The sequence below is a fragment of the Artemia franciscana genome, chromosome 8, assembly GCF_032884065.1.
Source record: "Artemia franciscana chromosome 8, ASM3288406v1, whole genome shotgun sequence".
In the NCBI taxonomy this organism is placed as follows: domain Eukaryota; kingdom Metazoa; phylum Arthropoda; class Branchiopoda; order Anostraca; family Artemiidae; genus Artemia; species Artemia franciscana.
The window spans coordinates 38,573,368-38,600,670 of record NC_088870.1 but is presented as its reverse complement, the minus strand read 5'-3'; the positions used below and the strand labels follow the sequence as shown (position 1 = coordinate 38,600,670).

General features: G+C 35.1%; 1 protein-coding gene across 1 annotated transcript; it reads right to left on the bottom strand.

The window, feature by feature from the left end:
* Window positions 1-4,664: 4,664 nt before the first annotated feature.
* Window positions 4,665-26,073, bottom strand: LOC136030394 (charged multivesicular body protein 7-like). Its single transcript, XM_065709339.1, has 5 exons — window positions 25,844-26,073; window positions 16,501-16,658; window positions 12,771-12,972; window positions 8,700-8,907; window positions 4,665-4,915 (listed from the first exon to the last, which is right to left on the bottom strand). Exons 1-5 carry the CDS (start codon window positions 25,946-25,948, stop codon window positions 4,680-4,682), a joined length of 909 nt encoding a protein of 302 aa, XP_065565411.1. The 5' UTR covers window positions 25,949-26,073; the 3' UTR covers window positions 4,665-4,679.
* Between the last annotated feature and the right edge of the window lie 1,230 nt (window positions 26,074-27,303).

Sequence of the window (27,303 nt, the reverse complement as noted above, 5' to 3'; positions counted from 1 at the left end):
TTGCATTCAATAATTGTCTTGTAATAAATCCGAATTTTTATCGCTCTCCGTCGACTGGAAACAAGTTGCACCTTCCTCATTATGCTTCGGCCACATACTTGCCTGTCCCTCAACCTCCAAATCCCCAGGATGAATCCTTCTCTTACCCTTTCTTCTCCAAAGCATAATAAAATTAAATTCAAACTCGTCAAGTCTCCCTGCCGCGATTCCCCAATCGGATTGTTTTTCCTAAACTTTTAGTTACTAATGCTGAAAGTGTAAATTTTGAAAAACTTACCGAACTCGAGGTACTTTCAAAATCAAATCTAATAGACATTATAGCTCTTACTGAAGTACAGTTCCGTGTCCCAGGGTCCCTACGCATGACAAATTATTCAGAGTTTATTAAACTCCGTCTTTCAGACCACCTACTCGGGAAAAAAGGTGGCGGTGTTTTGTTCTTTACTAAGAGTAATCTTTACCCAAAGGTTATTTGAATCCCTAATTTATCCAAGCATGATGAAATCCTCTGGCTAAGTATTAGACCAAAAGTACTCCCTCGTCCATTTAATATTATTACAATAGCTGTTTTTTATTACTCCTCAAATCAAAATATCGATCCAAAACGGAAATTCATCCAGCAAGAACCTTGTCAGTCACCCGAAAAGACTTCGTACAACTAGACTCAGAATATCAACAGAGAAATTCAGTATGGTTCACATTTCTCGATTAGCTGAGGTTTTCTTAGTTATTGCCTATCAGTAAAAAATATATAGGCTATATAATGTGCGTCGTTCAACCCACCAGATAAAGATGGATCAACCTCACTTCAAATAAGTCCACGGTCTTTGGTCTAAGTCTGGTATATCTGGTAAGCTGTTTCTTAAATGTTATAGCTCTGGAGCCATACATCTGGTGCCACATATTGGTGCCATTTCTACGATGTAGAGCATTTGATTGCATGTAAGCTTGAGTCTTATTCTGGGATTCTTTAGGAATTTCCCCAAACTTAGCTTTTCTTTTTCTAGCAATATCGGTCTCAACGATACAACTTCTGGCCTCTTCGTTCCAAATTTTGGGAATAATTTTTCCCTTGTCAGTCTCTAAATGTAAACTATTTAGTTTCCTTCCACTTTCAGAAAAGAAATTTGTAATTTTTCTATCTTTGTTCACCTTATGACTTTTTTGACTTGATCTTTCCTGATTGTTCACCTCTTCAGTAGGCCGTTAAAAGGAGTATTTAAATACTGAAACAATTGCCTTTTGGAAATGCTTCTCTTATCCAGATGTATGCTGGACATCTGAAATTCCTTTATCCCACCTAATCGCTTCAATGAATAATCTCTTCTCAATATATTGTCACATAAGTAAATCATTCCTTCAATAAATCGTCACTTTAATAATTATTCCAAGGTCTTTGGTCTAACATTGTTCACAAAAAAAGTCCCTTATCACACCGCCCTCGAAGAAAATTTTTGGTTCCTTATTTCTACCGAGCAAATTTTTTTTTTTCGTTTTTAAAGCGACATTTCAGATTATAAACATTTATTGGGTCCCAAATTAAATTAATTTAAATTAAGCCTATTTTCTGTTTCTAGTCCTATCATCAAAACAACTGTCCTCGAATTTTACGTGACATTACGATTTTTGACATATACTTATAGGTTTATTAATCAATATAAGTTATTATATATCCAAAGTTATTGACCTCTGAAAACTAAGCATCAATACGCTTATGTTCAGTGATGCACAGTATTTCCATGCTTCTAAACAATTTGAAAAATTGTTTATTTTTAGATATTGTCACTTTAGAAATTTCGATTTTCCACTAGGAGATGTTAAGCGGAATTGTCCAGGAGAAAAATTTTTTCGGTTTGGAATTGTCTAGAGTATCTTTACGCAAACGGAGGAGAGATTTTCCAAGGGAGAATTTTGTCATGAGAGAGTTTTCCATGGGAAAAATTCTCTAGAGGGATTCTTCTGTGGGAGAAAATTTCGAGTAGGGGGCGGGGGGAATTTGTGGGAAAACATTTTCACAGAAGACGAGATTTCTCCCATGATTTTAAAAACAATTGGAAATTAAAATACATTTCAAATGAAAGTGAAGTAGGAAAAATGTTTCACCCCGAACTGTCCACAAGAAATTTACCGGGAGGGGGGGGGGGGGGGGGGGGTCAGATAGCATGGAATTGTCGGGAAGGGGATTGTCATGGCGGGGAGGGGTATTTACGTGGAAAGAACGCTCTACGGAGGGATTTTCTGTGGGGAAGGAATTTTCCATGGCAATTTTACCGATATCCTGGTATTATTTAAACACAATTAGAAGTTAAATAAAATTTTTCTAAATTAAAGTAAGGAGCAACATCAAAATTTGAAACGAAGAGAATTTTCACACAAATGAGGGGGATTGCCCTCCTCCTCAATACCTCGCTCTTTGCGCTAACGTTTGACCTTTTGTCTCAATTCTTTAAGAACGACTCCTTTAACGCAAGGGCAGTTTAATTAGAATAATAAGCTCATTTAAAGGTTCTAAAAAATCTTTGGTGCAATGAGAGAGGTATTGAGGAGGGGACAACAGCCCTCATTTACACAATAATTTCTGCTCCTTTTAAATTTTCACGTTTTTCTTTAATTTCACTGGAAAAAATTAGTTTTTTTATTATTTAATAGCCTTCAAAGTTCATTTAAAAAAAGGCAAAGAATACGGCATTGGATTTTACAGTCCCTAACGGCGGTGCTGATGTCCATTTCTTGGTCCTTCAGCCAGGAAGTGCAAGGGAGAATTGGGGGCCAGCCATCCTGTGCTTCCGCACACCCTTCCTGTTTATCTAAAGATAACTAAGTATAAAATAATATATATCTATCTATTTATCCATCTACTCTCTTAAGTAGCAATTAATTAATGCGAATTTTTTTAAAATGCTAATATATATACATATATACATATATATATATATATATATATATATATAAATAATTGAAAATTGATACCCTAAGAATTTCAGGCATACAAAAACGATCTAGGACAAGTCTCCAGTTTGACTAAATTCCCTTAGAGCCTGTTTTGGGGAAAACTTCATACGTGTAAAACGTTATATTTATGAGCACATTTCAAGAGCATAAAAGACATAGTTTCCCCTTCCCAAGAATGGTCATATCTTTTTTACTATCTAAGACACATACTAAATATCAAAAAGACGACAAATAACTCTGAAAACCTAGAGAAAAGGGCTTAGTATAAGTAATAGTACAAATCACATTTTCCACACACAAAATCACAAAAATCAATTCCTTCTTTCCCTTCATCCTTCATGCAATTCAATATGATTTTTGCTGTTTCTTATTCCCCTTCTTCCCCTTCATCCTTCAATCAATTCCTTCTTCCCCTTCATCCTTCATGCAATTCAATATGATTTTTGCTGTTTCTTCTTCCATGCGATTTTCTTTAGCTGTTCAGAGTCATTTTTCATCATGTGTAGTTTTGAATGCTTCATAAATACTAAAAACGATATGACCACTCCTGGAGAGGGGGGGGGGGAATAACTTAATTTTTACTCCTGAAATGTATATAAATGTGACATCACTCGCATGATTTTTTTTTCCCGAAAGTGCTCTAAACAAACTTTCTCAAACTCGGATATATCTAGATCGTTTTTATTAAAATCCACCTTTTGTTAAATGATTTTATTTAAATTCTTAATCTTTAAGAATTAATCTAATTTAATTCTTAATCTTTATTAAAATCCACTATAATTTATTGTAACTGTTTATCTATTTAAATGAACACATGCTCAATCTCATTTATTAAAAAATTTATGTTTGGCTGTCTTTTGAAAACCTCGCCAAGAAATTTATCAGTGTCACTTTCAAGCTGACTGGAAATACGAAACATAAGACGGATCAGAAAAAAAAATATTTTGTCCCCCCTCCTTCTAAACACCAAATAAAGAGCCTCTTCCCTACTCCCCAGCACTCAGAAGATTTCAACTCGATCACCGTCTTTCATTCTTGAGATATGATCCATTTTCTTATCACCAATATATTGCTTCTTTCGCTTTACCCCCCCCCCCAGGACAAAATTTGAGGTCCAATAGACATCCTATGATCCTCAGGAGTTTCAACCGCACAGGGGTACTAATGATTTCTTTCCGTCTACATCAGTACTTTGCCAGGAAGACTCAAGTCCCTTGATTCCAAACGTGGGATGCACGCTTCATCGGTGGGGCATGACAGCATTTTGTTGGGTCACGGGCGAGACGTGCACCGTTTGGCTGACTATACTTTAAAGCCTTAATTTTATGGGACAGAATGTCTTAGTACCCATCTTGAGGCACTGCAGATACAAATTTCTGATAAACTGGATGCACATAGTATCTTTCGATTTAGTTTACGACAATTAGTCTCATCATTACCCGAAGTTACGCTGTAATACTTTTAGTCTTTCGGAACACGCTCAGAATCAAATATCCTCACATTTCCCAATAATAAACCCTGCATGTCAAATTCAATATTTTTATTAATTAATATAACTAATTGATAGAAATTTAGAAAATAATTTAAAATAATAAATTATTTAAAATAATATACTCATAAAAATAATAATTCCAATTATAAAGATAATTTAACTGAAAATAATTAATAATTTAATCAATAAATTAAAAGTTAAATAAATAAATGAAATTAAAAATTTGAAGTGATTCTTAAAAACTTACCTGATCCCTTCTGTCTTCTTTCAAGGCACATACAGCTTTTTCTTTCAGTTCTTGGCTTTCATCATTGATTTTTTCTAATTCACAATAAAGTAATTGTAAGGTCGTTGAAATTTTTGCAATAGTCTTTTCTGCTTCTGTAACGGGCTTTCCAATTGATGACATTGGACTTCTAATTATATTTACCTTGTCCACATTTTTCTGTTTTACTGGAGTGGTGGTGGTGTCTGGAAATAGAAAAGCCTGTATTATATAGTTTATTCAATCTGGTTAATATTGTCTTTAAAAATACAAAATGTCAGGGCATTCCATCCTCTTCTAGGATAGGTCAGACAGAGTCTCGTTCGACTGAATCAAACGCTGTAATGAAATCAATGAAGATAAGGATCAGCGGCAAACCATGGATATATGGCACTGCTGTAACAGCAGCCTGGAAGGAAAAAAAATCTGCTCTAAGGTAAAAAGAAAAAAGCCAATTTGTTCTTTCCTCATTCTCTCTTTTCGGGCCGGTTTAGATATACTGAGGAGAAGAATGGCAACAACTTTGCCGCTATATTAGTTAAAGCGATTCCACGGTAGTTCTTACATTCTGAAATGTCACTCTTTTTGAAGAGAGGAAGAAGAATTGAAACTTTCCAGTCCTTCGGGAAATACTTTTGGGTCCAAATTTGGTCAAAGAGCAATTTGAGTTGAGCAGCGACATTCTCATCAACAGCTTTATATAGTTCTGGAGGCACTAGGACAACTACTGGCACCAGAGGCCTGTAATTTTAAGCAGGTTAATAAACCAAAAATTACTTGTGGTTGTTATTAAATAACAACATTAAAACTTAAATCGAGCAAAAATTAATACGTATATGAGGGGGTAGCCACCTCCTCAGTACCTTACTCTTTACGCTAATGTTTGACTTTTTGTTCCAATTATTTGCGAATGACTCCTGACACGCAAGGACTGTTTAATTAGAATAATAAGCTTTTTACAAATTCACAAGCACTTTAGCGTAAAGAGCAAGGCACTGAGGAGGGGGCAACACCCTCATATATGTAATAATAACCAAAAGAAAATTCTGAGAAAATTGCGGTTCAAACAGTTCGCGTTAACGAACTGTAAGTAAGGAGCAACCCGTCTCAATAGTAACCGCAACTCTAAAAACAGTTTTTAAAAAACAGATTTTTGGATATATTTTAAGAATTGGCTTTTTATGCTGATTTCAAACATATAAATTTCATTAAATTTAGTCTTACCCATCAAAGGTTACGATCCTCAGAAAATTTTTCGGATTTTCGAAAATGGGGGAACAGTCCCTAAACGTCAAGTGATCTTAATAAAAATCCCCCCATCAGATTCAGCATATCAGAGAACCCTACTGAACAGGTTTCAAACTCCTATCTGGACAAATGTGGAATTTTTTATTTTTTGCCAGAAAAAAGATCACGGAGGCGTGTTTATTTGTTTTTCCCCAGGGGTGTTTGTATCGATCCAGTGGTCCTAGAATATCGGAAGAGGACTCAATCGAACGGGAACTACAAGTTCTAGTGCCCTTTTTAAGTGACGAAAAAAAATTGGAGGACAACTAAGCTACCTCCCCTGCCACTTCTTTTCCAAAATAGCACGGTCAAAATCTTGAGATAGCTATTTTGTTCATCATTTTTGAGAGGCCCAATAGATATGACTTTGGGTATAACATGACCCTCCCCCCCACAGCCCCAGGGGAAAGTGCCCATTGTTTACGCTTAGTACTTATTATTGGGATACATGCATATATTTTCGGGTGGGGGGGGGCAAAATTTTCTGATGGGGTTTTTTCCCCGGGGGAATTTTCCATGATGAAGGAAGTTTCCAGGGAGTGAACTTGTCAGGGGAAATTACAATTAGCGGGAATTCACCAGAATTCTCATAAAAAATTCTTTTTATACGTCTTGTTTTCTCTTTTCCCTTCCAACTTCGTAAGAAGAGTGGTCAAGAGTAATTGTCCGGGGTAAACTTTCACCAGGATTCAATTGTCTAGGGGATATTTCCAAGGTGAGGAGGTTTCTTCATGGAGGTGGGGTTAGATTTCTTGGCATTATTTAAAAAACGATCAGAAATTAAATAAAAATTCCCCCACTGCGAGAAAAATCCTGGATACGGTCCTAGCGACGGGCTCATCATAGACATAATTCTATCTTTAACATCACTGGTAATGTGATCTCTGGAATATAATAAATAAAAGAAACAAGTTTTTTCAACTGAAGGTAAGGAGCAACATTAAAACTTAAACCGAACAGAAATTATTAAGTATATGAAGGGGGTTGCCCCCTCCTCAACACTTCGCTCTTTACGCTAAAGTTCGAATTTTGACCCAATTCTTCAAGAATAACCCCTGAAACACACGTGGCGTTTAATTAGAACAATAAGACGCCTTTTTTAAAGTATTAAAAACTTTAGTGTAGGACTGTATCCAGGACTTTATCGCTAGGACGGTATCCGGGATTTTCTGACGGGGGGAGGGGGGGCTTACAAAAAGATTTTATTTGAGGGGGTACAAAAACTTCAAAAAAACATTTGTTTATATTCCTTTTTTGCTACGTTTGTACGAGTTGGACGATGATATGGAGGGAGTTCACCCCCCCCACCAACTAAGGTATTTTTCCCATTGATATCAGTGCATATCTGTCTCTTATACAATCTTATAAGGCTTTAAAATAGGGAAGGAGTAGAGATGAGATCTTGAAAGCACACATCCAGGGCATAATTTAGGCATTGCATTCAATTCTGAAATTCCATTCTCCTAGCTTAACTACTTTCCACGATAACAAAAGTCCACCAAATAAAATCTTGTCAAAATTGAAATACAGTGAGCTGTGTCTGTTCCCCCAAGGATATGTGGGATTATTCCACAGGAGCTTGCTAGAGAAGTAAAGACAAACAAATTATTGCAAAGTTCACTAGTGAAGTATGAGCACAGAAATTATAACACAGTTTACTAAATATGTCTTTTACTAGGTTTTATCGGCATTTTCCCAAGATATTTTTACACTTTGCACCTGACCTACTCATAAAAATTGACAAAATATAACCAATATCACAAAACTAACAGAACAGGTCTCTTAAGGGAGAGGGGTTGCGTGTGGCATAAGTTACAGTCTGACAGGCTCCAATTTATCTTTTACAAAGTACTTTTAAATGGCTCTTATGGGTAAGCCTTACAAGTTTCCAGCAACTTCCAAAGATTGTAGATGACCACGGTCCCGTTTTCCCAAGTTCCACTTTTCCCCTTTTCTGTAATATGTTACATTACATGACATAGGTCATACTTTCTATTCCTGGATATTAGCCAAGAAACTGCAGATTTGGCAACCTCATCTTGATAAAGCAAAAGAGATCCATTCTTTACCGCACAAGAGAATAAGCGTGGATTAAAAATTAAAAGTCTGTATGACTGTTATTAATTACTGACCAACAAATTTATAAGGTTTTATTTACTCCGCTGCTTACGTTATTGTCAAATAAATTGATTCTTCAGAATTCAGATTTCGCCTAAGCAAAAAAAAAGAGAACAATCAGCTTGAAGTAAAGAAAAAGATCAAATTTATTCAAAGCGGAAAAGGAATAAAAAAACAGAAAAGAATCAACATGAAACAAAAAATTACAGCCTTTACCCTTAGTGCCAATATTCCTATGAGCAAAATTAAGCACCTTAACTTCTTAACACAGTTACTAAGCATGTGTTGGCTAGAAACTGTTTTGGAAATCTCATTTGTTTTGTTCTATGTTTTTAAAGACGAAATGGAAATTTCTAACCGGAAAATTCAAATTGTGGAAAAGAATAGAAATTATTCTGAATTAAAAATCAGAAAATTTATTTTTAGGTAATGTAAAAAGGTAGTAAGACTTGTAGTTTTCTACTGATTAATTGATCAATCAACTTAATTAGCTCATTGAATTTTAACACAAGCGTTTTATGTTCTCCTCCAAGCTGTTGTATTAATCGAATCTTGGTAACCAGTCAAAAGGAAAAAAAAAATTACCATTTTCCTCTGCTCCAACCTTTACTACATAAGTGTCCCCGTCTCTTGTTATATGAACAATAGAGTTTTTCCTCAAATAGCTTAAAATCAAAGAGGCTTCTTCTTCATCTTTGATAATTTCGTTATAATCTTTCCAAAACGACGTTGCGGTGTGGACTACTAATCCTGGCCTTTCTTTCAAAATTTGCTCTATTTTCTTGCTTTTGACCTAAAATGAAACAAATAAGCAAGACGAAGGCTTTACTGCTTAAGGAAATCTAGCTTTTTATGCTCCGACCCATCGTTCTTTATGCTTAGGGGGAGGATAAGTTCTATAATCGCTAATCATATTGCTTAGTAGGTTCCGCAAAATTTTTTGAAAAGATAAATTGAAAGGTTTCATAAAAAAATTAAGGAAAAATAAACTCCTCGAAGCTTTGTTGTATTAGTAATCAAACCTGTCGTTTCGGTCGTTTGTGTTTATACGCCTCTCATTCGCTATTTCTTGCGAGTTTACTTTCTGTTCTTATTTATCACCCCATTAAATAAACCATAAATTTTTAATGGAAACAAAATCCATCCATAGAACCTGAGACTCTATTTTCTCTGAGGTTATTTTTATTCAAATACAAAAAAGAGATATTCTATAAACAATCTAAATATACATTTATTCAAATATATTAATTATTGCATACATATAATATGTTCTCAAAATGATGTCAACAATTACCCTTGTGCTGGTGTAGGGGAATTAACCTAGCTTACCAATCAAGAGTAGTCAGGTTCAATCCCCCGCGGTACAAGGGAATTTTCTACTAACTGTTTATTCATAGTTTTTATTTATTTTTAATGTATATTACTATTGTAATTAACATCTCAAAAGCGGATCCTTATCCTTTATTTAAAAAGGCCCTTGCTAGTACAAACAAACAACAATTGTGGTTGGTCACAGTTTTTCGATATTGGATTTTTTTTCTTAAATGTTTCCCTTCTATAAATTTGCTCTAATGTACAAACGTTGCGTTTACTTTACATCATTAACGTAAGGTCATTTTTGGAACGAGAAGCAAAGACTTTATAATACTAGACATAAAATATCTTCACACAGAGCGATCTTCAGACGACTGCTTTGTCTTAGATAGCAGTTTTTACCTTAAATATACAGAGAAAAGAGTGAGGAACCTTATTTTACTTTTAATTTCGGCGAGAATCAGACGATGATCCATTCTACCAAGCATACATAGTAGACCGGATGACAGAGGTAGTCCAATACGATCAGTCAGCAACAGTCTCTTCTCCAATTTTCAGCCAATATTTATCCAGGCAACGTCCGTGTTGGCGAAAGCTACCCCAAATGATCCAGGCCATTCTTGGATATCTTTCAGAGATTCTTTCTCTGGTCACTCGGTCTCTGTTTCGAGGTTGGGGGGAGATTGCAGGTGAAGAAATCCCGGGGTATGATTCCAGCTGGTTGTCGTAGTGTTTGTCCCGGGAATTTCAGATATTGTTGTTTTACTATTGATGAGAGGGGGGTTTTTCTGGGCAGAACGTCTTTGAACCTCAGCATTTGATATACGAGACCATCAACTGAATCACAGTATGCGCCTCATGCAGCAATGGTCAAATATTTCAAAGGGAAGTGTTTTTTCGGCCTTTAAAGGCAGAGTTTAAAGCCTATGTTTTTACACCCTTTAAATAAAGCCTATGCCTTGAAGCGAATAGCAGAACTAGCAGAACTTTCAGATCCATAATCTTAGCTATAAATCTATTCCTGAAGGCTTTAATTCCTAATTTAACTAACTTTCAAGAGAGCGAAAATTTATGTTTTACTGAAATGAGTTGAACCCAACTTAGAATACTATACACGTCATATGACGCCATTCTGAAAGATAATTATCATTTTCCCCTTAAAAACCGGAGGATTTGAATATAATAATAGTAGGCAATTAAATGAATTACAACACTGACTTCGGGTCAACAGTACCAAAAATGAATATTCTAAATGTAAGTGACAAAAAGAATACTTTAGTAGCTTCTAAAATAAGTTTAAAGTATATAGTGAAAACTAACAAAGAACCAAAGACTAAGGATATAGAAATAACGGTAAAAAATAGAGAACTAAGATCATAAATTGAAAACAGAGCTATTGTAAGCCAATATAGAGGTTATCAAAGGCATTGATCTCTGCTGTGTATGCGCATTCTAATTGAATTTAAGGCTAAGCTGGAAATAGGATAGTAAAGACTAGGAGTCTTTACTCCTAGTAAAGACTAGGATAGTAAAGATAGCAGGATAGTATAGTAGGATAGTAAGATAGTAAAGACTAGGAGTCTTTACATATTAGTACTAGGAGAAGTTAATCCATCTATGAAAATTAATTTAAGAATCATTACTTGGAAATCCCTGAATCATTGTTTTCAGACAAGTTGGCCTTCAGCCAGCAGCTGAAAAATCTGACCCCAGCATGTCGTCACAGAGATAATTTTGAATTAGCAAACAACAAAACCAACAAAATTAAAAGCATCACATTTTAGATTTAATATATTTTTTTTGTTTAATAGTTTTGTGCAGTAACTCTGCTGTCTTATTCCCTTGTGTTCGTCCTTCATTGCACTATGGAGAAAAAAAAGCATCGGAGAGGAACTGATTACCCTCCAATCAATTCTGACTCTTAAAAATGGTACTTTAACTTTTAATTTACAATTAAATGAGCCCCCTTCAAAGTTTTTACGACCACCTCTTCCATCTAAAGTGGGTCCGAGAAAGAAAATAGATAATGAATAATAAGAATTCATAGGAGCATGATGGCTCTTTACTGTAGGAACGCTAGAGCGAAACCTGTTTTCTGTAGAAAACCTTTAGATGGCACTCAGCAGCCATCTACTGTTTTCTACCAAAAATAGTTTTGGTTGCATCTTTTGCGCCAGCAATCAAAAACACAAGTTGCGTTATTTTTGGTTTTCAAGTTCAAAGATTCTTAGCAGCAAGATACAAGCACTGAAAAATTAATCTCTAAACAGATAAGAACTAAAATACGAGGACTAAAATATGATAAGAACTAAAATACGAGGAACCTAAAATAAAGACGCATAAAACTACTTCGCGTTTAAAAGGATTTATCCAACAATTTTAATCGGACTGACGAATGGTAATTGGAATAACAAACAATCAAAACTGAATTCTACTATTTATAAGCAAATTAATTATCAGCGTAAAGCCTCAAGAGCACACGAGTAATATTTTCTCGATTTTTCTCAATAAGCATCTCGCTAAGGTCTCTCACTTTGTCTTTCCTCCTTGCTAAACACCGCAAGAGTTCAATTTTATCAACAGTGCGAATTTGATTTTTCCTTTCCAAGATGGACGGTCTTCCTATGATGATGTCTCATAAAACTTATATCTTAATCTGTTCATAATTAGAGGCTAAACATCCTCTAATACGGTTCTAAATAAGGTATTGTAAAGAAGGTTTATAAGATATTTTATCCGTTATAGACTATACCTGGTGGCCTTTAGTTTTTTGTTTGTTTGTTTTTTTGTTTTTGTCTTTCAGTCAAACCGTTCATGATTTTGAAAGGTAATTAAAGACCACTCCTTGTCAATAGCAAATAAAAATCAAAAAGCAAGATCTTGAAAAAATAGATAGCCCATATCGATAGATACGGACATATGTCCAAGGAAGGGTGGGGGACCGGGCTTGAATGCCCCCAACTGAAATATTTTGTCCGGCACATACAAAGCAACAAAAATGCGTATAAACAAATCTGTGATACGTTTTTAAAAGATTTTCTTTTAAACAGAATCCTGGATATGCCCTTGTCGATAGAATATGTTTTTATGTCAATTTTAAACACGTGACATTCATCAAGTTTAAAGCTACCCATCAAGAGTTATTACCCATCAGTGTTTAAGCTATTACCATAACCAGAGGATTAAGGTAGTTGCATCCACTTCAATGGGTAGGGGCATTCAAATATGAAGAATCTCCTTTCTGCTATTACAAAACCCAAACCTGCATATTTGATCTACCTTTTCACATTATGGGGCAGGGGATAGAGATCAAACCCAGGATAAATATGTTGATGAGCATACCTGAACAGTTTCAACTGCAATGAACCTTGTAGCGTCCGGCAAAATTTGAGAATACCCGAGAGCCCATTTAGCTGTTGCAATACCCATTTTTACAGGGCTTATTAACATCGTAGAGAAAAGGCGGCTGGTAACTGCTACTGAAACCCCTTCAGGACCAATCAATTCTTCATTGAACTCGCTGTAGTTTCTTAATATTCCTTCCCTTTAATGAACAAAGTTAGGTAATTATTAGTAGTGTAAATTCTTCACAAATTTTTTCATGAGTTGAACATTTGACAACAATTACCAATGCATGTTTAGATCACGAAGATTATATACCTACATTATATTTCGAGTTATTTGAATATCAGTAACCTTATGAAGATTAAATGGTAAAGTGAGTCAAGTCTCTTTTTTTATCAGTAGAGACTGAATCTACATCATGACTGAAATTTTCCTGGGTTGAGTAGTCGTGAGGACTCATCCGACCGTTGGTTGGAATACCAACTAATTGGAGTGGGATGGAGAGAAAAGATTTGGATCGATTGGGATAGAGGATGACTCTGAGCACCTATGTTGGTCTCAGGTGTCTTAGTGCTGCAGTGAGTTGTTAGTAATATTAGTAGAATTAAACTTATGATCATTGTATATGGTAATCAAGTATCAGAATCAAATAGTAGTAGCAATATCTATTTTTTTTAATTTATAAATAAAAATACACAAAATTTATCAAAATCAAAATAGTACATCAAAGTGAAGTTAATTTGGAGGAATAAAAATTAAAATAATATGCCTGTAACCATCGGGTTGTCAGTTGGTAGTTCAATTAGAACATCTACTTAGGGGCAGTTGAAAATTAAATGACAGTATTGTTTGAACAAACAATGTGTAGACTTTACAAGAGAATATTTTCTTCAATTTTTACAGACTAGCAGTCAAATAATTTTACTTGAACTCAAATCCTCCAGCAGTAACTGGTACATTACCTTAATATATATTCCTGTCCCATACAAAAATGTTGTTATTTTCTCATCGTTCCTCTTTTTCAAGTGATCCATTTTTTTTTTTTTTAATCATCACTGTAGAGTTTCTTACAGAAGACGATAAATTTCGCGAAGAAAGAACAACAAAGTAATATGAAATTATCAGACTGCCAATAAAAAAAATAGTAAAAAGGTCTATTTTTTCGCCCGTTCACATCTTCTTTACATTGACGCTCCAGGCTAGTTGAATTAGCTTGTTGGTTATCGTCAGCAATTCAGATCAGGTTTCTGTCCATTTCATTTCACAGCGCATAATCATTCTTGTGTTGAGCACCTAAGATCTCTGAGACCCCCCCCTCTCCCCGAGATACCTTAGGCTATGTCTTCATTAAACATTCTCACATACTTCAAAATCACTTTCAAAAACATTGAAAGAACATCATCAGTAAGAAATTATGTAAAAAACTTTTTCACAGGTTTGACCAACAGTCCAAGAAGCGTAGGGAGAATAAGGCGGCCTAAAGATGGAAAGAATGAATGGTAAGAATATAAGAAAAAAAAACAATCTCCCGCACCTTCCATGTCTAAATGGATAAATTTTTGGGCCTTTTCAAGTACCGGTGAATGCCTAAAAAGAGAAAAATATACTATTTTTCTTGCTCTTCTACAATTGTTGGCATATTCTTCTGATAGGGTCGAATTTCCGACTTTTCGCAGAAAATCTTACTTGCTGGTAACCCTGCTAATTGAATGCTGGCTGGAATAATAGACCAAAAGCAAACTTCTCAGAAGTATTTTATTTATTCTTCAGAATTTCTACAAAATCTCTAAAAAGAAACTTCACATACCTAACTACTAAAGATTAACATTAGTATCATGTGTTTGGTTAGAAAAAAAAGAGAAAAGAAGAAGAAAAGAACTGTCTTCCTAATCAAGCAACTGAGATAAACGAGCACTTGAACGAGGTCTTGACCTTACTTATCTTTCCAATTACCTAGGACAAAACAGCATAGCCGAACCGTCAACCAAATTGAAATGTCCAAATCCATGCAAAGTCATCATTAATAAATCTAAAGCATTGTAAATTCACAAACAAAAGCACCTGGAATCTAACTAAATATTTCCAAGTGATTACCTCCCATTAGGGCTTCTCAGAGGAATACCACCTACCATATAGGTTTTGATGCTTCAATTTCGTTACCCGGTGAGGTGGAGCGTCTACCATAAAGCTCTTTTATGGTACAAAATAAGACCAGTGGCCCTCGCCATATAAGAATCCCATAAGTCTATGAAACCTTAATACAAAACTGGAACAAAGACAGAATTTACAAGACTGAGCTGGGCTACTTCTTTTTTATCTTCAAATTCACCGGCCAAGGCAAATTCGATTGCTGTCATGTCCTATCTTTGCGGCAGTGAAGAAAGCAATGACAGCAGCCACAAAAACGACACCTATCAAACTTTATGCTAGAGTATTAAAGTTCTTTTAAAGTACTTCTCATTTATTTCTTAAAGAATTTCGACAAAAACTAAAACTTTAGCATAAAGAGTGGGTATAAAGGAAGAGGCTACCCTCCTAATATACGGAATAATTTCTGTTTGTTTGAAGTTTTAATGTTGATACTTACTTATAGCTGAGAAAAAACATTTATCGTCTAATTTCTAATCCTTATGCTAATATTTCGGTCAATATTTCGGTTTAATGCCCTTGTTTTCTTCCCTTCTTCGCGATTTTTTGTTTTAATAGGGTTCAAGTCATCCCCAAAGACATAGTCAAGGACTTTTCAACTATACTGAATCAAATGACTATTGCAAAATTTCGATTGGATGCCTTTGGGGAAAAAGGGGGCGTGAGAGGGGTTGAGTTAACGTCCAATTTCTTTGGTGACTTAAAAAGGGCACTAGAACTTTTGCTTTACATTCAAATGAGCCCTATCTTATTCTTCGAGGACCACTGGAACTATACAATCACTTCTAAAACAAAAATTACACTAAAAAACACTCATCTGTGATCTTTCTTCTGTCAAAAAAATACTAAATTCCACGTTTTTGTAGGTGGGAGCTTGAAACCTCAAAACTATGGCTCTCTGATATGCTGAATCTGACCGTGTGATTTTCATTAAGACCGCTTAACTTTCTGGGGGGGGGGGGTATTTCACCATTTTTTTAAAAATCAGGGCAAATTTTTCAGGCTTGTAGCTGTTGAAAACTAAACTTAATGAATATATATGTTTGGAATGAGCACAAAAATCAAATTCTTTTAATGTAATCTATTGCTATATTTTTTTTTAGACTTTTGGCTACTTTTTAGCCGACTAACTCCTTACTTACTGTTTATTACCACGAACTGTTTTGATTATTATCATTCCTAGCTTGATGTCTTTAGTTCTGCCTCTTATTCTGTTTTCATAAAGCAGTTTACCAGAACAGGGGACTAGAGAGACCACAATACTTCAAAAGGTTTTCACAAGAGTAATTTACAGGCTTATAAATTTGCCTAGATCTCACTCTTGAGACCAAAAGTAAAAATTTAACTGATAAGTTAGCTTTACTCCCTTTAGCACAGCCATAAACTATATTCTAAAATTTGTTTACATCCCTATTTCCTAGGCATAAATTTCCTTCTGTCCCATGTGCAAAGCTATGCACCAAGGTAAGCCATCCTAAGAAAGTTTCTAGGTAACTCTGAAATTAGAAATTTCGAAAGAAAAAAAGATTCTGTTCTTTTACAATGGCCACTTGTATGAAAATAACTCGAGAGTTCAAACCTTTGCATACGCGATAGACTGTCTCCTAGATAGGCAGGCACTCTTCCCCTTTTTCTAAAAGCCTCTTTAGCATCTTCAAATGTGAAGGAACTCAAATTATTTGTCTCATACCATTTCTTCACTGCATTGGACCAGAACTTGTACTTGTGTTCAGCATCCTGGAAGATGTTTTTCTTTTAATACAAGGAAAGACAATCACAACAGAGAGTCTTAAAAATTATAATACTTTGGTGACCACACCAGAACACAAAAAGGGGGATTTGAGGATATCTGTTTCTAATCATAGCTCAAAGGAGCTCCTCTCAACAAAGATTCAGGGCTCAAAGATATTTTCTGTATTTTGGACCCTCCCCCCAAAGGCTGGGCTAGTGCAAGACAATTTAAAACCTTATCTACATCGTCTGGACAACGATGGTTTACTTTCATGTTGCTGAATCCAGTAAAGATGGCATTGAGAATTTCATAAGAGTAGTAAATGATACACTTACAAAAATCTATCATAGCTTTCACAATAAAAACCTTCTGGTACAATTCATGATGAAGTGTGGCAACATTAACAGAGGTGAAAAAATCAGTTAAAACAAGTTATCTAGCCAACCGTTTGCCACTATATATTAAGAACTTGGATTGATTCATTAAAACTGAACATGCTTTTAAAAACAAAAAATGCCTTAAACTTTTACTAGCTCCACTTTCTTAGGTAGTATTAGGGCATATAGGCTGGTAGAAAAATAAGACAAAAATAAATGAAATAAGATCAGCCACTGTCAGTAAAAAACCCCAAAAATTAAGTATTTTTAATATCAACATCACTGACATTAGTTGATAAAAATGACCAGCCAGTTGGTAAAATCAATTGCCCCCATCCTCCCAAAAAATCTCAGCTATTAAAGCCTCTGATAACTCTACCAAACATCTTAACAAAAACAAGGAACAAGAAGTAAAAAGCATAAAAATAGCAGCTTAAAGCAAAAGAAAGCTAGCCAAAAATCCTATAGATAACAAGCAATGCATCACACGCTATATACTTGTTTACGTTTAATGGCAACAATCTTTTTAATATTTTGACTTCTGGCCTTTTCTCTTCCATATCACTAACGCACCCCCCCCCTCCCTAAAAAAGCCATTCCACTGGAGCTGATGAGACAATCATAGTGTTGTCATTTCTGAACAGTTGGTAATATTAAGAACTGCATATCAGATTTATGTTTATGTCAAAGCGTTGTACTGTCTCAGCTTTTAAAGTAGAGTTTGTGCACACAAGGTTGGGAGTCCACACATTAACAAAAAGAATAGAGAACATGCATTATACAAATAAAATATTCATGAATAATTCCTATTAAGATGTATTTGGATTTCCACCCATGACTACTATCTCCTCAGATTGCCACTTTGATGCAAAATTACTCTCTACCTTCCCTGTTATTTCTGCTCACCAAAAATTAGACATCTTAAACAGTGATAAAATGATTAAAAAGTGATAAGACCCCAGGTGTTGACAGTGTGATAAATGAGTTTCTTAAATATGGTGGCTCCGAGGTTGAAAATCAGTTACTGAAGATTATAAATATCATTTTTGAAAAGGGGAAGTACCTACCTATTTTAGGGAAATCTTAATTAAACCACTGTGTAAGAAATGGTGATAAGAGTGAGTGTGATAATTATTAAGGCAGTAGCCTGGTCTCTTTAGGTAGCATATTACTTAGTAATATATACTTTTTAGACTGAGAGATGATGTAGACAAAGTTATAAGGGAAGAACACTGTGGTTTTAGAAAAGATAGAAGATCTGTCAACCAAATTTTCAATCTTAAGTTAATAATTGAGAAATGCCTGAGTTATCAAACAACTTTGTTCCTCAGTTTTATAGATCATATGAAAGCGTTCGATTCTGTTGATAGAAGAGCATTAGCAAATCTTTGTCTTATCCTTGCATAACATACCAGACAAATACATTAAAGGTTATTAGGGCTATGTACAAGAATAACACTGCTACAGTTGAGGTAGGGAATGAGGTTAGCAGCTGGTTTCATATTCAATCAGGAGTTAAGCAGAACTGTGTTCTATCCCCCTTTATATGGGGCAGAGGAAAGGCAATAGGAGAACACGGAATCAAATGAGGAGGAAAAACTTTCCTGGACTTAGATTATGATGATGATTTAAGCATCCTAGGTGAAAGTGGGAGCTAAATTGTGGAACTTTTAAAGATTTTGCGAGTTCATGGTGCTAGAATAGGTTTGAAAATTAATGTTATGAAGACTACACTTCTAAGGCCAGGAAAAAGTGAAGATGAAAAGATGATATTGGGTGGTAAAAAGATTGATCAGGTCCACTTACAGCTTCATTTCACTTGGTAGTATTTTTAGGAAAGACAGCTGGAATACTGAAGATGTTAAAAGTAGAATAGTTGGGAAGAATGGGTAGATAAGTCTGCAAACCAAGATTATAATCTTGGAAGCTACAGTGATGAAAATGCTCAAATATGGTTCAGGAGCATGGGCATTCCAAAAAGCAGATGAGGATTTGGTAGATGTTTTCCGGAAAAATTACCTACGGATTTTTCTGGGTATGTGGCTGACTGACTGTATTTCAAACAGTAGGCTGTACAAAAAGTGTCGTTCATTCCCGCTTTCTTGAGCTATAATGAGAGAATGGTTGAGATGGCAAGGGCATGTTTTGTGGATGAAGAATGACAGATTGCCAAAGATTATCCTTCTTGGCCAGCCGTCTAGGGCTAAACAGAAAGCAGGCCGTCTATGGTTCGGGTGGAAAGAAATCAAAAGAAAGATTTAAGGGAAATTGGAACTTCCTAGGAGGGTGTAAAGAGGGAGGCTTTGAATAGATTGAGATGGAGGAGCGTGTGCAGCTGTGTTGGCCTTAGGGGGCTTGGTGCTGCAGTGAGTTGTTTTCCGGAAAAATTACCAACGGATTTTTCTGGGTATGTGGCTGACTGACTGTATTTCAAACAGTAGGCTGTACAAAAAGTGTCGTTCATTCCCGCTTTCTTGAGCTATAATGAGAGAATGGTTGAGATGGCAAGGGCATGTTTTGTGGATGAAGAATGACAGATTGCCAAAGATTATCCTTCTTGGCCAGCCGTCTAGGGCTAAACAGAAAGCAGGCCGTCTATGGTTCGGGTGGAAAGAAATCAAAAGAAAGATTTAAGGGAAATTGGAACTTCCTAGGAGGGTGTAAAGAGGGAGGCTTTGAATAGATTGAGATGGAGGAGCGTGTGCAGCTGTGTTGGCCTTAGGGGGCTTGGTGCTGCAGTGAGTTGTTAGTAGTAGTAGTAGTAGTAGTAAAGGGTTGTCAAGACTGCAATTCATTAATAATGTAATTTTCTTTTTGATTGGGGAGGGGCCATTTGAGTAATCTTGGCGAACAAGATGCCGCCTTTGCCCTGCTTCCCTGTGTACAAGTGAAGCTTACATGCACATTCCCTTCTGACACCCTAAATTTATTGCCAATAAGAGAAAGGTTCCCAAATCTCATTGTCAATTCTTAATGCTTTGATTTAAAATATTCCTGTAAGTTTCCAGATGTTGGGGGGTAACTGGTTACTCCCCATTGACAGAAAAAAACCTCATTTGGTTTTATAATTATTGTTTTTTGCTTTATGTAAAATATCAACCACTCTTCAATCCTAAGCTTAATCCGAAAAACAGTCCAAAAGAATTAGATAGGGTCAGCCTAAAGCCTGGCCTTTGAGCTTCAGAATCGCCCTCCCCTATTGTTTCAATGGCTTATGCACCAGCATCCTTTTATTATCCTTCAGTTACTTTAAACTGTACTTGTCAGCAATAAGGGTGCCTCCAAGGCATCTTATCATGTGTTTCCAAGTTGTGCATCATGGCTTTGCTACACCAAACTATGCCAACTGGGAATTTGAAAGATTCAACACTGGGGGAACAAGAACATTTTTAAGTAAAAAATGTCCAAAGATAAGTCAACTGACTGGATAGCTAGGTCAATTTGACTGGAGAACTTTTTTTGCAAGCTGGTTTTGGCCCACTTCCAGTATGTTCTTAAGGACCAGTATAATTAAAATAAATTTGTGATCATCACCTGGTTACAGAGCAGGTTGCAGGTCATCAGTACATCCCTTTGATTATATTGGTACCTGAGAGATGTTAATTTCAGCTTCTGAAGTCAGAATAGACATGACATGTATTTGAAACCCCTTATACATTTGGTAGCTTGCTGCTGGACAGGTTCAAAAGTTGATTGATCTGACTTATTCATTAGAGTGGAAATGCACGTTCCAATTGCTGATTTTGATCAAACCTAAACCCTTTAGGAGCTTCGTGGTTACAGCTAGCAAGCTCTGAAGAACGTCTTCTTCACTACATCAAGGGTCTGGGTAGCATTTGCTGCATCAGTTTGAGCTTGCAGGTTTAATTCAAGTTGAGGATTGAAAAATATGCCAAAGTCTCATTCAGTTTGGCTGCTAGCAAATGGTGATTTTAAACTGTCTTTGGATACCCACGAATTGTAATATTGGGATTTTCTACTCTTAAGTAGATGACTTTACACTTCTGAGTATTGAATCCAAGTCTCCAGACGTTTGCCCATCAACAAATGCATGAGGATCCACTTGGATGGATTTGCAGCTTTGAGGGCTATCACCCAGGCCAATTGTTTTTATAAAACCCACCTTTTCTTTTGTTATTTCTTCTTTTTTTTTTGTGCCCCATCCTTTGTCTCTTGATTTATGATGGAAAGCAAAGTTGTTACTAACTTATCCTTTATGTTGAACAAATCCCTTCTATGTTTAGCAACAACAAAAAACCCTGATATGATGGTATGTCCTTGTAAACTAAAAATTAATATAAGCTTTTTACATACTCAAAAATAATTGATTTGCAACATTTTTGCCCAATAGGGTTTTGGCTGTGTTTGGCCAGCTCTCTAATTTTACAGCAAAATACAGACAGAAACAGTACTTAGATACATCTTTTAAAAGTACTTGAGCTTCTTTTATTATTCCAAAAGGGTACTAGCACTTAGAATATTTCATTGAATTGGTCCTCTCCGTAGTTTCTAACCTCTGGGTTGACACAATCAGCCCTGGGGGAAAAATGTTTCCCTAATTATTTTTTTAAGGAAATGCAAAACTATCAGCCTTTTTCTATATGTGGTCTCTCTAAGTAAGAGACTCAAAACCAAACTTCACAAGCCAATTTCTTTTTTTTGAATCAAGACATGTGGTCTATAGGTCACCTTCTATAAATCTTTAAAGCCTTAAACTCAGGAAAGGTTTGTAAATACCTACTGTGACCTTAACCTCTACAGTAGATTAATTTTGGGGAGTTTTATTCTTCTAGTTCAACAATTATCAAGGATAGCAAAGAATGACTGATCTGCTCTTGAATCTTGTAAATAAGACAGATATCACAATATGTTAATATTTAGAGTGTGCTCAAAGCCTTACAAGTAAGAAACCAATCAAGGTAGAAACTGAATAAGTTGTTTCTATGGAACAAGTCTATTCCTAAATATTTCCTTTGTGTAATGCAATAGTATTATGGCTTTAATAGAAATCACTGCTCAGGAAGGGAAAAGGATGGGATTGGGTACTTGATAAGCACCTTCCATGGAAAATTCTAGGTTGTATGATAGATTACCACTTTTTGGACATAACTTTCCATTATATTTAATCAAACACACATAAGAAGCAAGGAAAAAGGATTTTCTTGTTTACAGGAATTTCACCAGAACAAAAAAAAAATAAAGAACTAACAAAGAAACAAAAATAGAAAGAAAACAATGCAAACATATTGATCTATAATTAAATTACACATAAATCCTGACATTAGCTATAAGCAAGTTACTCTAATTAATACATATTTATACCAATCAGCAAAACCAGGAATATATACCCTTCAGTACTTAACTTTTCAATATTTACTTCACTCTCCATTAGATGTAGGCCACTGTACTGAAATGGCATAGTTCTCATCTCTAAAACTATTTGCAAACTACCCCAACACTTAAATTTTTAAACATTTAGCAGATAATCTAGCACCTGACTTGGACCAAATAAAAAAGATAAGTTAACAGTTTGCATTGGGTGGAACCAATTATTTCCTGCAAAAAAGGATGAGTGAAAAGGAAAATTATAATAGAAATCTTCAAGTAGAAATAGGTACAGGAGTTGAAAGATAAAAAAGCAAAATTGCCAAGTGACAAGACAAGCCCATGGCATACTCCATTTTCAGTTTAAAATAAAATGAAGAAGACTACAAGTCTGCAAAGCTTCACAGTTTTTATCTACAAAAAGTACTTGAGACACATATCTCAGAGGCTAGGCCAATCTTCAATAAGCACAAAATGTCTAACCATGTATGAACTGAACTCAAAGGAAGGTGTATGCAATCTATGGGATTAGCCTAATAGCAAAAGGAGTTCTTTTGAACTGTGCACAGTTCAGCCCAGGTTAAGGAAGGTAACAGGGTGCCCAAAGAAGTTTTTTCTTTGTGGCCAACCATTCTAGTAGTTAGCTTATGATCCAGTTGATGGCTGTTATATATTCATATTCAATGATGAATCGGCTAGATGCTCAGAAAGAAAGCCATATTTTTTAGAATCAGGGCATTTGCAGCAAGAGGAGAATATAATGGATGCTTGTATTGAGTCAACTGCAAAGAACATGCTAAGGTTTACAATTGAGGGATTGTGCAATATTTGGATTTTAGCAAGAATAAACATGTTTTAATGTATTGTAAATGTTATTGATAATCACAATCATTGATATGACTGATAAGCTTGAAGTAGATATGATACAAAACAAAAAAAAGGCAAATAGCCTCAGCACTGCTACCTGGGAACAAGACAATTAGTCCCATAGACACTCTAAATTTACTTTAATTTAAGTATGATTTGGGATCTAACTTCAGGATGTTTGACACCATTACAGGGAGTAGGAATGGCTATCCAGCAGAGGTACAGGTGGGATAAACTTATCCAAAATGTTAACCTCTTTCTAAGGTCAAGTAAAAGGACTTACAAGACCTTTAAAAGTTGATAGTTATGCATCCATCACAACCTTTACAAAAATATTGTTACATAGAAGGCTGCAAGTTACAACAAGCACATTTTCTTGTCCCACCAAAATGGGGGGTATATTTCCAAATCTTCCCAAAATCGAATGTTACATGTGACCTGTAGGGCAATAAGATTTTTAAACAATACTCATGTGTAAGTTGCCACTTCTTTTCTTTGAATGAAAACCTTAAAAGCACAAAGCAAGTTTACAATTTCAAAAGTTGAAAAATCCTTCTCCTGTAAACTCTATAAATTTTACATGGCAAGAAGTGACACAACAACTTGCACAACCCTGACATGTTACTTAATAACACTAACTTCAGACAACACCATTCATGACTGTTACCCATGGCATTAGCACCAAGATATGACAATTCCAAAATGAAGTAATTTAATCTAGCCTAGGTTGTCTATATACTTTCGGGTTAAGTTTACTTAAAGCACAGAAATAAGATGCTTAAAAAGGAAATATAGGCGACTATTCAATTGAATACCTACGGCTCTTTCCAAATATAGTACTCATTCTTGTTACAGCTGCATCTGGTAAAATATATACACAGTTCTATTACTGACATAGGGACAAGGTTAATGTACTACTTGTTGCATTTTTTATACTCTTTCTAAATTTAAAACTGTTTCACTTATAAATGTAACTAGGCCTACCCTTCTTTTAATGGTTCTATATAGGCATATAGACATAATTAATAAATCAACCACTTTTGTTTTCTTTTGGAATGAGTTCCTAGACTTGTATCTGATGGTAAAAGAAATCCAGATCAAATGGATATTACATATTATTTTTAAATAATATATGAATGTAGAAGACAATGGAAGTATACATTATAATGTGATTTATGAAAACATGTTGTACATTATCCTATAAGGTAAGGGTTTGTTGTTTAGAACTGACTTAAAATCTAGGGCTAGCCTATATATGGGACCCCTAGGAGGGTAGAGGTACATTTGCAAGAGAAACAATTATTAGTTTTGAGAGTAAAAAAGGAGGCATCAAGTAGTGGGTTCACCTTATCTCTATATTAGTTATAAAATTGAGCATATAGTTACCTTGCATCCAAGCCCTGTAATAGGGCAAAATACAAGCTATCCCTAAGCTATATACAAAACATTGCTGATTCTGTTGGCTTATTCTTCAAACTGGCTGTAGATCTATTTGGCATGGAAAACAAGTGTTGGCAAGCAAAAGAATAATAGTAAGCCATAAAATTAGCAAACTTTTGTATATAGACTAGGCCTCTATCTGACCTCATTAGGGAGGGCTGGGACTGATAAACAATTGTAACTATGTTGATTATAGCCTAATATTTGCATGGGATATTGGGTAAAGTTCTAATCAAGAGGCTTTCTGCTATTGTAGAAAGTACCTGAATTAGCTTGGGAATATCCTTATTCCCAAGCTATCAAAAGTCCTTATTTCACTCCAAGCTGTGATTTAAGGTAATATGAGATTCAGGACTAATTCCAGGGACAGGATTCCTAGCCTATGCTAAATTATACTCTAGGCTATCCCCATTCTTGAAAGTTTTAGCATTAGCTTGTTCAGTAAAATTCTAGTTAATTGACTTCTAGCTATCTCAGAAAGGGTTTAGGTTAGGAAAATGAAATTTTCAGAGATGAATCTACAGACTAAAGTATGTCCTGGGAAGGTATTTTGAAGCAATTACCTCCACTCCTTCTTCCTGTAGAGGGCCCTGACCTTTGATGACCTTTAAAAATATGTGTGTTATAAAAGTGAAACCTTGCAAAATATGTCTTCTGCTTAATTGAAGTACAAAAAAATTGTTTTCAGCTTCATAACTTTGCTCAATTCCATTTTATAAAGTTTTAAAGATATGCAAATACATTTCCTAAATAATAAAAAAAAAAAAAACAACATTGATATGGCTCAAAATTCTCCTCAAATAACAGGAATTGCATTTTCAGAACTAAAGGCAAAGAAAAAGCAACTAGTAACCAAAAATTAAGGTAAAATGTTGTTTTGTCAAAATTTCAATAGGTATAGACCTGTCATGTAGGCAAATTTCAGGGCACTAGAGAGGGAGAAGGAGTGGAGGTAGGTACATTAAAATACCTTCCCGGGACATACTTTAGCTTGTAAACCTATCCCTGAAAGTTTCATTTCCCTAACCTAAACCCTATCCAAGATAGCAAGAAGTCAATTAACTAGAATTTTACCACTTGTTCAAATAGCAAAAATGTTTGCAAGACCCCTTTCTTTAGTTAAAAATTTGAGGCGTGCAATAGCGAAACTTGAAAGCCTAGGCTATAATATATTTTCAAACCAGAGGATTCACAGAAGGGCTTCTTGGTTCTTCAAACAGAAATGATATTTTAGTTTCATCATTCCATGAATCCGGCAAGTAGTCCTTATTAAGTCTCTCATTCATAACTATGCATATATATCGTATTTCATTAAGCTTAGGTTTAACTTCACACAAAATGACTTTTTTTTTTCTACTCCAGAGAAGGGAATGGAGTTTTCTATTTTTATTTTTTTACTTCGGAGATTCTGTACTTGCCAATATTATTCGAGCTCTCACTGCCGTAAATTTGGTGTTTTTGGGTAAAATCATTGTCAAAAAGTCTAACATATTTATATCATAGACAATATGTATGTAATTCAGACGTCCAATTAATTATTATGGGGAATTATTTTGTGGTATGAATCAATTTAGTGTTTGTGCTTGGGTAAAATCGGTTTCCCAGGCTTCTATCACATGAACGTCATAATACTAAGCCTAAATGAACCCCGTATATCTGATCCTATTTAGCCTCGTAACTTTTAGGATGGTACAGATAGACATTTATATCATATGGTTTTTCTCTCTGGTTTATATTTAAATCAAACAGCAACCACTTAATCCCAAACTAAGGTCTAGAAGGGGCAGTTCTCCCTTTGCCCCATAGTTAATTAGGTCCCAGCCTAAGATTGGAGATATACCCAATTAATTGAATGACAATTGATTCTGATTGACACGAAAATTTTGATTCCAATTTGATTGAATATTCTGACAATTGATTAACAATAACGACAATTGATTCTATAATTTTCCATTGAATTATAATCGAATCGCAACTGATTCTCTAAGATATGGAAAAATCCTAATCGAATCGTTATTCTTTGCGTCTTGCAATTAATATATCAAATAAGCTGTGTGAAAACAATTAACAGAGAGATGTTGTTGATTTGAATAAATATTCAACTTCTGTGTCTTGGTAACCTCAATTAACTATAGAAACAAGCCCACACTTGAATTTTTCAAAACCTCCCAAGATTATTGCATATATAAGATTACAAAATTTGATTGACCACGTTAGTCGTCTTTCCTGAGAAAAGAGGTCAAATCAAAATTCTTTCTTTCGCAATGACCAGTGATGCATCAAGTAACGTTATGAAATCAAATTAAATGTTTGTAAAGCTTTTTATTCCAGAAAATATACTTAGCTTGACAAATAAATGTAAACTGGTGTCATTATTTGCCCACAGATCGTTCGTCTCCGTATTGTATGTACTTTGAATTTACTACGAAGTCTTCTCATTCTCAAGACAATTAAATTATGGTATACAGTATGTGCAGAAAAAGCCTTAAAATAATGACCAAATTAGCCCGAGTGTAATCTTATCATTTCAATTGTAAGGGGTGAGGCATCTACATCCGGGAGACTAAGAGTACAAACGGTAACATAGTAAAGGTGAAGTTGGCTTGCCCTTAGTCTTCAATAGCAAATTTTTCTTCGGTTA